The 13,378-nt window shown below is 49.9% G+C and overlaps 1 protein-coding gene across 1 annotated transcript in view; it reads right to left on the bottom strand.

The window, feature by feature from the left end:
• Dele1 (DAP3 binding cell death enhancer 1) overlaps nt 1-12,256 on the bottom strand; it is a 15,366-nt gene extending 3,110 nt beyond the window's left edge. Inside the window, exons 1-11 of the mRNA XM_005356017.3 lie at nt 12,114-12,256; nt 11,373-11,487; nt 11,173-11,290; nt 9,060-9,207; nt 7,837-7,980; nt 7,350-7,438; nt 7,152-7,248; nt 4,286-4,428; nt 3,039-3,197; nt 2,860-2,952; nt 318-477 (exon numbers count right to left, since the gene is read on the bottom strand). Coding sequence (XP_005356074.1) covers nt 318-477; nt 2,860-2,952; nt 3,039-3,197; nt 4,286-4,428; nt 7,152-7,248; nt 7,350-7,438; nt 7,837-7,980; nt 9,060-9,207; nt 11,173-11,290; nt 11,373-11,487; nt 12,114-12,144 — 1,297 coding nt within the window. The 5' untranslated portion in view covers nt 12,145-12,256. The remainder of the gene's footprint in view (nt 1-317; nt 478-2,859; nt 2,953-3,038; nt 3,198-4,285; nt 4,429-7,151; nt 7,249-7,349; nt 7,439-7,836; nt 7,981-9,059; nt 9,208-11,172; nt 11,291-11,372; nt 11,488-12,113) is intronic.
• Nucleotides 12,257-13,378: the final 1,122 nt, after the last annotated feature.

The raw sequence follows: 13,378 nt of genomic DNA, 5'->3' as shown, positions 1-13,378 counted from the left end.
CTGGTCTCGAACTCACAGAGATCCGCCTGCCTCTGCCTCCCAAGTGCTGGGATTAAAGGCGTGTGCCACCACCGCCCGGCTAGCCTATTATTTTACTAAAATGTAGTGCTTACAACAAGCTAAGGGCTTAATTCTACAGTGTTTCTGATTGTCAGAGAAGAAATCAAGGTCATAGAGTCCCAGTTCAATGACAGCAGAGTTCAAAACACAAGTTTACCTCGCTCTGAAAGTCAGGTTGCTAGCTAACACTGGGGCCACCACCCTTTGTTGTCGCCAGGCACTCAGCTTGGAAGGAACCAGGCCTTGGCTTGCATTACCTGCTGCCTTTACGTTGAAGAGGATCCGAAGCCTCTCCTGGGCGGGTTCATTCCCCACGGCTGCGGACTGCTGGTAACACTTCACAGCCTCGACCAGATTCCTCTGAACACCAAGGCCCCTCTCGTAACAGACTCCCAAGTGGAACCTGCTCTGGGAGTCCTAAATGAGAAGACAGACAAACTGAAGAACAGGAATGCCTAGCCAGGAGTGAGATGGAGTCAGGCAGGGATGCTGAGCCTTCATCCATCAGCCTGCCACATTCCAAGCTCCTCAACCATGAAATACTAGAGGCCCAGTGCTTGCCTAAGAAGTTAGGTCCCCTGCCTAGGGAGATTCCACCCCACCAGTGTGAAGACTTCTCTTGCTGAGACTGGCTAAGAAAAGACTACAGAAGGACTCGGCCTTAGATGGGAAGACGCCAGGAGGCAAGCTTCGGCCTTCTGACAGGCCAGTGTACAGAGATTTCCCAAAGCCAGGCCCGCCTTCCTGACTCCCTGAGAGGACAGCAGAATAGAAACCACAGCACAAGCCATGTCTTCCTCATGGTCTGCCCCTTGCTTCGCCCTGGGCTCTGCCTCCTCACTGACATGACACTCCTCTGTGAGACAAGAAGGCATCAGGACCCTGGCGTGCATGGTTAGCCTTCCTGGCTTCCAACCCAGGTACCCCAGTTTCCTTGGCTACGGGACAGGGCTAACAGAAGCACTACGTACTTAGGCTTCACTGTACGGAAAGTGCTCAGGTCAGTGCAACTAGCATGCCACGCCCCTCCAGCTTCTCACACCACTGAGTTCTCCTCCCTTACTAGAGAGCTCTTAGCATATTTAAGCTCTCAATTAAAAAAAATTCTACAGACTCTCAACCATGGTCCCATTGCTCCTTTATGTGCCACAAGTTTCTGCTACATACTCTGTTCCCACTTATGTGACATAAAGGCCAAAGTCGGTAAGAAATACAGTAGATTTAGAGTTGCAGGCTAGGGCAGAACAAAGCAACAGTCATATGTAAGACCTAAACCCCAATGTAATGGTCTGTCCTGTCCCTTTAAGAGACAAGCAGATCTTCCTTCTGCTTCTAGCCTGGGTTCCTCTGCCCTGGCTTTGTTCAGAAGAGGTAGCTGAGGCCTCTTCTCCTTCAGTAAATTCTACCAGCATGTGCCACCTCTCACTTTCTCTCTCCCCTTCCCTTCCATAACCCACTAAATAAACTAATAAACTATATCCACTTTCTCTGTATGGTGTCTATTATGGTGTCTATCCACCTCATCTGCCCCGCCAACCCGGCGAGGTCTCTCATCCGCCACCTCCCACCCGCCTGGGACCCAGAGGCCTTGGGTGGTGGAACCCGGCTTCCCCTCGTGGCCCCTGCCAATGCTCGGGGAACTAAACGGCTTTTATCTAAACCATGACACCTAAATCACATCTAAACCACACAGAATAAGCCCCGAGTGACCAACCCAGTTTCTGAGAGGTTGAAGAGTGGAAGGGCTGTGTCCCAACACAGTGCTCCAGTGTGGGGGGCATATATCCCTTTGCGCACCCCTTCTTTTAGCATGCTGATCTAACCCTAGCAGGCCAGAAGGCCCAGGGTGTACCCGGCATATGGACAGCAGGCCCGCTCCTCCGAGGAAGAAGAGCTACAGTGCAATTGCTGGCTGCTGCTAGCTGTCCTCCTTTGTCAGACTCCAGGTACTGTGTGGAGCACAGAGTGCCGGGTTAAGTATTCTGATGCGATAGTGTTATCAGCCTGCTGGTCAGAGAACAAAGAGAAGCAGGAGTGTCCTAGGCAGGGAAATGACACTGTGCACATTGCCTGCTCCAATCCAGGACTTCTGACCCTTACAGCTACAACAGGGATCCAGCAAGCCACAGATCACCTTGGCATTTCAGTGATAAAGAGCTCTTTACTCTGTAGACTGTCTAAACGCAAAACAACTATTTTCACTTAGTGCTCCTGAGATCCAAGGGCCCATTCCCTTGGCATTCCTCATCAACATCCCACGGAACCAATTCCCCGTGAAACAAACCGGGCTATGCCGCTTGAATGCCAACACCCAGGTTGGACAATCAAGTAGCCCTCTCTCGTGTGTCTGACTTCCCAAGGCCACCGCAAGGACGCGTCACGGGTACAGCTCACAGAGAGCCTGCACGCCTGTCACCTTGGTCCGATACTCCTAACAACCCTGTGAAGGGGCAGGCAGAGCGGGCATTATTAGGCTGGTTTAAAAGTCTGAATCAAGAAGTGATAGCTCAATACGTGGTGAGTAGCGACAGGCTGGGTAGCTGGAGGGGAGGAGCTCGGCTGTGCCACAGTTCACAATGTCTGAGAGCAAGTATTTCCACCTCGGCTGAGCAGTGTCCCCACCTTCAAACTCAGCACCCCAGTGGCCCTGTCCAAGGTCACACAGTGGGTCAGTGGGAGCCAGGGTGTGGCTAGCCGTAGGCTCCTGGAAAATGTATAAGAGCTCAGAACCAGTTCCCAAACTCCTTTTCTTATCAGACTTGATCCCCAACATGTACGGACCAGAGATAGCACACGTACCCCATTGCTGGCTGCGAGCCAAAGGTATTTCACGGCTCTCTGCTCATCCAGGTATGGCTCCTTCGTAAAGAGCACCCCAAGGAAAGCTTGGGCCTAGCAGGGAGGGAGGAAAAGGACACGTTAGTCACTTTCAGGCTCTGCACACCTCACTCAGAACAGACCCCATTGATAGTACTCACCTCTCGCAAGCCAGAGTCTGCAGCTTGCTTCAGCATCGACACTGCCTTCTGCCACTCAGGGTCTGACAAAGAGGCTGAACTTTGCAACAGGCACCGGGCATAGCGATACTGAGCCAGGCTGTGGCCCTGGATGGCGGCCAGGTGGTAAAAGAGGATAGCCTGGGGCAACAGGAGAAATTATCAGTCTATAGGTAATTGGCCTCTTTCTTTGAATGAAATATTAAAAGCCATTCAAATAAATACACAATCATTATAGGTTAGAACGGTAAATGCTGTTAAGTCAAAATTAAAAACAGAAACCCAGAGCACAAACATAAAAGCCCAAGATATCCTGCCTCATAAGAGCATCAGGAGTTTTTGTTGGTGTGTTTGACTGATTGTCTTTTTGAAAGAGAGTCTGAGATAGAGTTCCTGCAGCCTCTTACTACCCATACAGCCCACATTGGCCTCAAAAGTGGAGAAATCCTCCTGCCTCAGTGGTGGAATTACAGTGTGTGTTACCCTGTTCAATTAAGATCATTCTTTATTAAAGCTTCCAAGTTTTCCCCATGGATGTTATACATGCTGCACATATTGTGTCTACACTTACACATGTAAGCTTGTGTACATGTATATACTATATATATGTTTTTGTGTGCTTAGGTGTTTTGCTTACATGTATGTCTGTGCACTATACATGTGTAGTGCCTGTGGAGGCCAAAGAGAATGTCAGAGTCCCCAGAACTAGAATTACAGATGGTTGTGAGCCACCATGTGGATATTGGGAATTGAACCTGGGTCTTCTGAAAGAGCAGCTAGTCCACTTAACCACTGAGCCATCTCTCCAGAACTATACATTATATATATATATATATGAATATATGTATGAATATACACTTATATGGAGAAAGAGACATAGCAGTATACCATGAATGTCTTTCCCTGTTGATATAGATCTGATATATCTTTGTCAAGGTCCTGTAGACATAAGAATATCAAGTTGATTATCCCCTTTCCTTTTACATACAGCTCAACAAAATATTCTACATATGACACCCCTGCATACCTACCCTTCTATCTTAAAATTAACCTACTTATCTAGGTACAATCTAGGCTCTGAGAGTACAGTTGCAAAGAAAGGCAAAATGCCTGCCCTCCCTGAGTCTGGAGTACACGTCTATAATTTAGAAGGGCTTACTTTGAACTATCAGCCCCTGCTGTCTACTACTCAGTTTTTGAGCTCACTGGGTCTGGGGATGGGACGGTACCTTGCCGAGGTCCCTCGGGGTGCCTCTGCCATGCTCCAGACACAAGCCCACGTTGTACTGTGCTTTGCTGTAGCCACGGTCTGCGGCTCTCTGGAAGTAAGAGAAGGCTTCTGTGTGGTGCCCTGCCTTCATGTTCTCTGTCCCTGTAGGAAATGGAGCACAAACACATTTCCCACCGTGACCTTCCACATCCTCCACCAGACATTCAGGTTGCTCATCCCTTCCCAGAATCCCTCATTTCTTCTTGTGCGGGACACAGCTGTGCAGCACTCACTTCTCCAGCTGTCTCACTGGTGCCAGAGACACGGGGGTGGGGCTGGAGGCTGGTGCCAGGGATGGGGTGGCTGTGCTTGCTTATCTGGCCTTTGGGAACAACCCCTCCCCTGGGCTGTCAATCATATGCCTGTGCTCTTCCCCACCAATGAGACTTTGTCAGGAGTGTGAATCTTAATCAGGCGGAGAAGATTCTCATGAGAGAAAAGAACTCTTAAGTACTCTGACAGCAGCAACCTTGAGACACTATCAGTGCTGGCCCCTGGGTTCTCTGGAGCTGCCTTGATTCCCATTCCCCCTGACACTCGACAGGCCGAGAGATCCCCGAGATTCTGGGCTTATGTCAGCTAGGAGAGGGTTTTCATTGCACACCTGCACCGCACAGGTGATCTTGCTCAGCTAGCCTTGTACGGCAAGGAAGAGCCTCAGCAGAAGACAGCCAATGCCTGGCTGACATCCTTCCACAAAGTCAGGGCCCTTTGCTTTGCCCAGGCATTAAGGAAACAGAAAATGTACAGGCAGGACTCAACTTTGTCAATTTTCATCTTTGCTCAAACTGGCTCCTGACTGAGACCCTGGGTTCTGCCTCTATCACCAAGCCTCCCATTGTTTCTACTCTAGAACCTTCAGACCACACTCGGGGCTTAAACTCTTTTTAGCGCTTTCCTAATATATCAAACCTTTGTCTATGGACACAGCTGGTACAAAAGAGTAAGCCCCGTCTCCTCAATTATACTGTAAAATCCTTGAGGCAGGCAGAACAAGAACGGAGAAGTAATTTTGCATGGGATGAAAATTCTACATAAATGCAAAATATGATTATAGCTTGTGCTGCCTTTGTGCACTGCCACAGGGCTCAGCACTTGCTGAATAAATGAATATATGAATGGAGGAATGGGCAGGAGGGTTCTGAGAAGAGCCTTGCCCTCAGAATCACAAAAAAAGCCAACCAGGAAAAAGCTGCACCCTATTCAGCAAGCAGAGTTACACTTGCTTCCCTGCCTCCTGAAAATCTACTGTCCCGAGTGCACGGAGTCCTCTGCCCTTGGGAAGGAGACACGAGGGGCAGAAGACACCACCTGCTCATCAGGATTCCTCTGCTCCTCTGGCTCTGCTGCCTTAGCCATGGCCAAGCCCTCATCACGTCCTGTCTAGTTCTCAGCAAGTCTTCCTGCCTGGTCTCACGTCTCCCTTCCGGCCCCCCTCAATCCATGCTGGTCTGTAAATAGCCACACAGACCTTTGGAAGAGTAAGTCAGATCACATGACCATCCTTCTTCCTGCTCCAGTGCCTTCCTGTGTCACGTAGGCAATCCCTACTCTTCCTGGGATTGGAAGACCTTACCTGAGCTGGCTCCTGGCTGCTTCTCTGACTTCATCCTTCTCTCCTTCCTATGATGGCTAAGTTCCAGCCACAGTCACCTCTCTTTTGTCCCTTAACAAATAAACCTCAATGTTGTCACAGCACCTTACTCTCGTTTCTCTCTCTGCTGGAGATCTCTTTCTCCAAATGGGAACAAACCTGGCCTCTGTCAGCCAGGCTTAGCTCAAGGGTCTCCCTTCCAGCAGACTTCTCCATGAAAAGCTGTTCCTTGCCCAAGTTAGAGAAACAACCCCTTGTTCAATTTCTTCATAACATTTATCATCTGATATTCTTTTTTGTTTTTTCGAGTCAGGGTTTCTCTGTGTAGCCCTGGCTGTCCTGGAACTTGCTCTATAGATCAGGCTGGCTCCGAACTCAGAGATCTGCCTGTCTCCACCTCCCAACTGCTGGGATTAAAGGCATGGGCCACTGTACCTGTCCAGTTTACTGTCTATTATCCTTCAATCCACATGCGAACACCATGAGAGTAAAGAACCACCACATCTCCCGGGCAGGGGCTAGCAATAATCAGTAAATATGCTCTAAATGAGACCCAGACTCTTCCTCCCTGTCCCCAACTACTAGGTCCCAACAGGTGCTGTTGGGAATACAAGGCTCCCCTTTAGATGGTTTGAGACAAGAGTCAAGTCACCATAGAACCAGGACAAATAGCCAAGTCATGTGGAGTCCCCAGATTTGATAAGGGTTCTTCCCCATTATGCACTGGGGCCTGCTGCAAACTGCAGGAGCCTGCTCTTTTCTAAGCATGGTAGAGAATGTTGGGTGTCCTGTAAAATTTCCTACTGTCTACACAGGACAGACTACTCAAGGAAGCACATGGCCATTCGGCTGAAGACTACATCTCTCAGCCTCCTCTATAACAGACGGCCAGAAGCCGACTTTGTGGCTTACGTACCTCTCTATAAAGAGCAAGGTTAGGCCCATAAGGAAAGTAGGGGTCCTCTAGCTTACTGTCTCTCCACCCAGCGGCCAAGAATATAAACAGGAAAGCAGGAGCTGGAATGACTAATACCGAACTCAAGAGGAGAGCTGAACACGTAAGAACTAGGATGGGTCCTTGACCCCACTGAACCAGCATGCCACATCTGGTCTACCTACCCAGAGAAGATAAACCTATTTGTTTAAACCACTCTCTACTCTGCTGTATTCTACCCAACCCATGCCCTTTCCATTTCCTCATCCTCCCGCCTTGAGGAGGGGAATCAGGTACCCAGGAAGTTGAAAGCGAGGGCAACACTGAGCTGAAAGAGTTGCTGGATGGAAGTCACAGCCTCCTCTAGGGGAAGAGCCTTGGACTTGTCTTGTTCCTGGGGAAGAAACAGAAGGCAGCATCAAGGTATGGGTCCCTTGGCTCTCTACCAGCCCCAAGAGAGGAGTGGGCATCCAGGGTACCAAACTTGAAACATACATTTGTTTCTCCAGGGGGGCAGGCCTCGGTTGCCTCTGCTTGGGATGTGAAGTCCCTGCTGGCATGCAAGAAGTCAAAGTCACTGGGCTCTGCAAGGGAAAGGCGGATATCCAGGTGTCGGGGGAGGAGAAAGGCATGACTCCTCCCTTCTTCCTCTTCCAGTCTGCCCTATATTCAGTAACTCTCGATCACCCCAGAAAGCAAGAGGCCTCACGGGGATGACAGCTCTTTATCTGGGCGCACAGGGCAACAAAGGTCCATCCACAAGCCCCTCCCCTCCTGTGGGTGTTAGGTCCGTCCACCAGCCCCTCCCCTCCTGTGAGTGTTAGGTCCGTCCACCAGCCCCTCCCCTCCTGTGAGTGTTAGGTCGGTCCACCAGCCTCTCCCCATCCTGTGGGTGTTAGGTCCATCCACCAGCCCCTCCCTCCTGCAGGTGTTAGGTCCATCCACCCCTTCCCCACTCTACAGGCATTAAGTGAGGTCGTACCTTCTTCAGGTAGATTCAGAAGGCCAGTCTCAGGGCAGCACTGGGACTGAGGGGAGGGTTCTTTCTGGCCCAGCCTTGGTTCCCTGAGGCCAGCGTATGTGGGAGCTGGGTGGTCAGGCCTGGGAAGAACGTGCCTCCGAAGAGCTGGAGAGAAGCCAGCAAGAAGGTCAGGTAAAAAAGGGGTCCAATCTTTGGGAGCTTGGAACACTTGCCAGTCAGTCCTCCCTGAGGCTTGAGGAAGAACTGTGAAACTCCTGAGACACCTCCCTCCCACGGTTCCTCTTCCACCCCTCTGGCCTGCCTTCCTCTATAGCAGTGGTTCTCAACCTGTGGGTCGCTTAAGACCATCGGAAACACAGATATTTACATTACGATACATAACAGCAGCAAAATTACAGTTATAAAGTAGCAATAAAAATAATTTTATGGTTGGGGGTCTTGACAGCATGAGGTGCTGTATTAAGGAGCTGTAGCACTAGGGAGGTTGAGAACCACCGCTCTACTGAAATTCATACTTATGCTGATCTCCCACCCTGAGCACAAATCGCTTGAATCCTCCCAGAGGCCAGGAGTGCCTACCTGATTCACTACTGTAGCCTAGTACCCAGTTTTCTGTTTAATGCTAACACAAGAACTATGACCAAGCGCATACTACGTGCTTGGCACAATGCTAAGTCCCTGACACATATTAACTCATTTGGTCTTCCCAAGGAATCCCCTTTATTATCACCCCATTTTACAGATAAGGAAACTGAGGCATGGGGAGACCAAAACTGATTTCTTCAGGGACACCAGAGTAGTTAGTAAGCAGTAGTTGGGAAGTTAGAATTCTTAAAGTCTGACTCCAGAGCTTCAATCATGTGGCTATATGCTTTCTGCACACAACCCAAAACACACACTCAATAGTTTCAGTTACTGACAGTCACTGCAGGACTGAACTGAACTGGTTGAGGATTGGGCAGGAAGACACACCCGGGGACTAACGTATCCTAGGTGTGGGGGCTTCCTCTCTGGGAGGTGATAGAGGACACGGAGGGGCACGGAGGGGCAGGCACGGCCCACACCCAGTGTGGTCCAGTTCCCCACACCCCTCTCCCTCTGGCTCAGATAGGAAAGGCAAGGAGCTGCTGATGGCTCTTTTCCTGAGGTGTGGCCAGAGATACTTCCTGGCCCAGAGAAACTCCCAACCTGCCCCAGTTGCCCCCTGAGGATGGAGAACTCACAGGAGCGTGGGTGCCACCAGGAAGAGGAGAGGAAGCGGTAGAGGGGACTGTGCCAAAAGCAGCGTTCAGCTGGCTGGGGTCCTGCTATCAGGGCTGCATGGAAGTGGATCTGCCTGGCCAGGTGCAAGGCCAGCACAGCCAGAGAGCCCTGGGAAAGAAAGCAGCACGTCAGGAACACAGCCCCACCTGTCAATCATCGTCTGCCGGGAGCCTTCCATGACGAACGGGGGCAGCTCCAAGCCATGTACTTTCACAGCACTTGAGCCTGTCCTTTGCGGCTCTGTAGTTCTTTTCAATCATTCACTTAGGGTCTGTCACTCCCTTTTAGTTTGTAAGCATGATAGAGGTAGGGCCCGTGGACCGTGCACATTCTGGTATCCCTGGAGCCCAGGGCAGTGTGAAGTGAGAGTAGGTGCCTAAAAAGTGTGTGCTGAATACATGTGCCAGCAAGGGACAGAATAAAAGGGTCTAGGCAGGCAAAAAGACGCTGTGGGGAAAAAAAAAAAAAAAAAGAGTTCCCAACCCAGCCACAAGAGCACACACATACAAGTGGAAGCTTGAAAAGGTGTCACAGACCAGCTGAGCCAGCTCCTATCCCAGGAGCTGCTCGTTCACCCCATGTTCCTGGGTTGGATGAAACCCCAGTATCTCTTTGTTGCAACAGGAACTATGCATGACAGCAGGTTAAGACAGACAGTGTCTCGGCCCTCATAACATTTGTATCTTTTGCTGAAAGAGACAAAATCCAAACACACAGAAAAACAAATACAATAACCTAGAAATTGTGTGAAACACCAAGAAGAAAATCAATCGGGGGCTGCAAAGAGCCTGAGAGGAAAGAGTAGTAGAAGATGAGTGGGCTGCAGGCGGGAGGAAGACAAGGCACCGTCATTAGGAAGATAAGGCCAATGGTGTTGGTGAGAGTCTGTGTGCAGACCCTCCACGAGGGCAGTGGTGACAGAACCTAGAGATAACAGGACCTCTGGAATCTGGGTGCGGTTCCCTGAAGGAATCGATGTGATACCAACCTAGGGCTCAGTTCTTTGACAAAATGGAAAAATATTCCCTACTCTATGGTATAATCTGCCTCCAGTTCATAGAAACCCAAACAGCCATGTCTATGTCATGGAGACATCCCATGTTCAGCTCTGATGACACCAAATTAAAGGTCTATAAAAAAAAAAAAGTGGCCGGGTGGGGGTGGTGCGCGCCTTTGATCCCAGTACTCAGGAGGCACAGGCAGATGGATCTCTGAGAGTTTGAGATCAGCCTGGTCTACAGAGCAAGTTCCAAGAAAGCCAGGGCTACACAGAGATACACTACCTCGAAAAACAAACAACAAAACAACAAAAGCAAGGCTCAGAGGCGTCAAGTCACTTGCCTATAGTACAAAGCATGAAGTACCAGGTTGGGATGTGGCAGATCTGAGAGTGATATATGTGTGTGTCCATTTCATTCAGAATGGTGGATAGCTGGAATCTCTACATGGAACACTGCCTGTGGGCCAAGACTCTGCCCTAGGAGACCTAATGTTTGTGATGCATCCCTGACCTTAGAGATCAGTTCAACAAATATTTACCGAGCAAATATTATGCATGAGGCTCTGCATTAGGAGATTCTACAAGATATACCAGGTGAAGCAACCGTGCAGTGCAGCTTGAATGTCAGGCCAGCAAAACCCGATTCTTCTACTTAAGCCATGTGACGTTAGATATACTACTGATATTCTAAAGCCTGAGTGTCCTTGTGTATGAGATGAAGGTTAAATTTCCCTTGCAGGATTTTTGTAAATATTAAACAACAGTTCCTGTTGGTGAGTCATGCTATCTATCAGCTACTTCTTATCCACGAAGGCAAGAATTATGTCTTCCTTGTTCTCTGCTCTGTTCCTAGAGCTTAGATCAAAAGTGTTAAACAAATGCCTACCAAATGGAGAAGAATAAAAGCATGGCTGAGGCTAGAGGGACGGCAAGGTTTCCGGGAACCACGCTCACGGTTGCAGACCTCACCATGTGGATACGATCTTGCCCTTGTTTCTACGCTAGGATGTTCTCCAATGCAAGACTATTCTTGTCTATGCTGAAGGTACAGGACAGGGCTGGGGAAGCCTTACCCACGAGATGGCATCCCGCAGAGTGTTTGGGGAGACGTGAGCAGACATCCAGTGGAAGGCATCTTTCCATCCACAGAACTTTGGGTCTCTGTTCCTCCTTGGACCACAGGAGCCTGACCTAAACGGTACAATTAGAGGCTACTAAGTTCTGTACAACATAGGAGCAGGAGGCCCTATGTGACAGAATGTCAGACTCTCACCTAACAACGCTGGGCCTAGGGAGCAGTGGGGTGGTGGAGGATGTCTGAGGTCCATCTGAACTGGTGGGCCTGGGTGTTAACCCTTGGAAGCCAGGTCTCAGCACGCGGGGGAAAGCTGTGGAAGCAAAGGGGATCAGTCACACCAACAGGGATGGGCTGAAATAAAGATGGCCTCAACAATCTTCCTTCTAGCCTGTGAGGGAGCATTACCCCAGGAACCCAGGAATCACTGACGTCTGTCTGCACAGTGTTTTTGTTTGGTTTTGTTTTTCTGGTGCTGGGAATGGAACTCAGGACCTCCAGCATTCTAGGCTAGTAAGGATCCCAAGGTTCCACCACCCCATAAAGCAAGACCCCTCAGAATGGCGTATGTTTATTCTCAAAAAATTCTCAGAGTTGCTTATGAGCGGCAACTTCTGTTCTAGAACCATAAATCTATAGACACACATTCTCACTAAGCTGAGCATGTGTCTCTAAACTCCTCCTCTTTTCATTGGCTTTCTTTTATAGACTCCTCCCCTTCTAGAACTTCCCTTGGATGTAAGTTCCACCTTCTTCCCAACTTTGCCCTACCACGTCTCAAATTCCAAGGGCTCCAGACTCCTCGACTAGAGCCTTGTCCCCTATGCTCCGCCTTCCCTGCATCTAACTCCACCCACTGGCGCTACGGATGTCTTCCCGCGGAGCACTGCAGTTCTGAGGCCATGGCCCGTAGAAACTCCCCTTGTAGATGGCCCTTACCTCGCCCCAGGAGACCTGTCAGGCGCCACATGTCGCTGCCAGCACCATAGAGCACTCACAACCGAGAGATCAAGGCCGAAGGACCGGACAGGGACGAGCACGGCCACTGCGCAGTCCCCAGCGGCCGACTCCCCGGCCGGCCAATCAGCAAGGAGCCCTACCGGAAGGATGGTGCTCTCGGGAGGAAGTGGTGGATGGGGCGGGCTTGGCGAGATGAGAGCACCAAGGACGAGATGCGGGGCCAGGGCGGAGGTCGCCATCGCACGGGCCGCGGAGGTGCGTGGATCCATATGGCGGCTGGTTGGTGGACCAAAGTACCCAGGGCAGGATTTGCTCCCAGGTTCTAGCCCGGTTTTGTCTCTTTACGTTTAGCCTGGGCACTCTCTGAGTCAAGATCGAAAGGCAAAGAAAGTCCTTGCCAGCGGCCAGGCAAGAATTCCTGCACAGCACAGTTAATAGTTGCTAAAGGCCTTTTTCACCCTTCTCAACCTAAAGCAATTGTTTCTCTAGTAATCTCACCAGAAACTCGGTTTACAGGCAAAGGACATGTTCTACACCCCTTGCGAAACCCTAGTAGCATCTGATTATAATTCCATCCAAGGAATCACCCTATAAATTCACTTAACCATAGAAAGAAGTGGGGGTGGTTCTTAGCAAGTTTTTGAGATGTAACTTAACCACCAAAGGTATGGCTAAGACGATGACAATTGCAACTCCCTCCTTAGTATAGACTTGCACTTTGGTATTGCCTTACTTTGTTCCCTGTTTGCCTCCTAAGGCCATGCTTATACCCATGTTAAAGTTATTTTTAATAAAATCTCCAGCTCTTCATCTCATCAGAGTGGCTACTCCTGAAATTGTTTTCATCCTCTCAGCCAGGAACTGTGGTTTGGCCTGAGTCAAAGTCCCTAAAATATTAGGAGAACTCAGGCTGCTGAAGGTCACAGAGTAGTGCTGTTTCCCTGTCCCCTCAGAGATACTCTGTTGTCTGGGCCCCTGCGCAAGGATAGGGCCAGCTGGAGCAGTTATGACTGCCCTTTCCTGATGCGGCAGGCTGAGGCTTTTGAGTGGCTGCTCGTTTCAAAATACTTAAGGATTCACAGACTGTGTTCAGTTAGAGCCCTCCGGTTCAGGTTCAGCCGGTGTTAGCTTTTGTAAACTGGTCCCACTTTCACGACTGTGAAGAGTCCTATGGGGTGGGGGGAAGGTGTTCAGACTTCCTGCTTCCCCCAAATATGTGACTTCTAGGTGGGTGGAAGTATCTG

The sequence above is a fragment of the Microtus ochrogaster genome, chromosome 18 (genome assembly GCF_000317375.1).
Source record: "Microtus ochrogaster isolate Prairie Vole_2 chromosome 18, MicOch1.0, whole genome shotgun sequence".
In the NCBI taxonomy this organism is placed as follows: domain Eukaryota; kingdom Metazoa; phylum Chordata; class Mammalia; order Rodentia; family Cricetidae; genus Microtus; species Microtus ochrogaster.
This window is presented reverse-complemented; position numbering and strand designations above follow the sequence as displayed.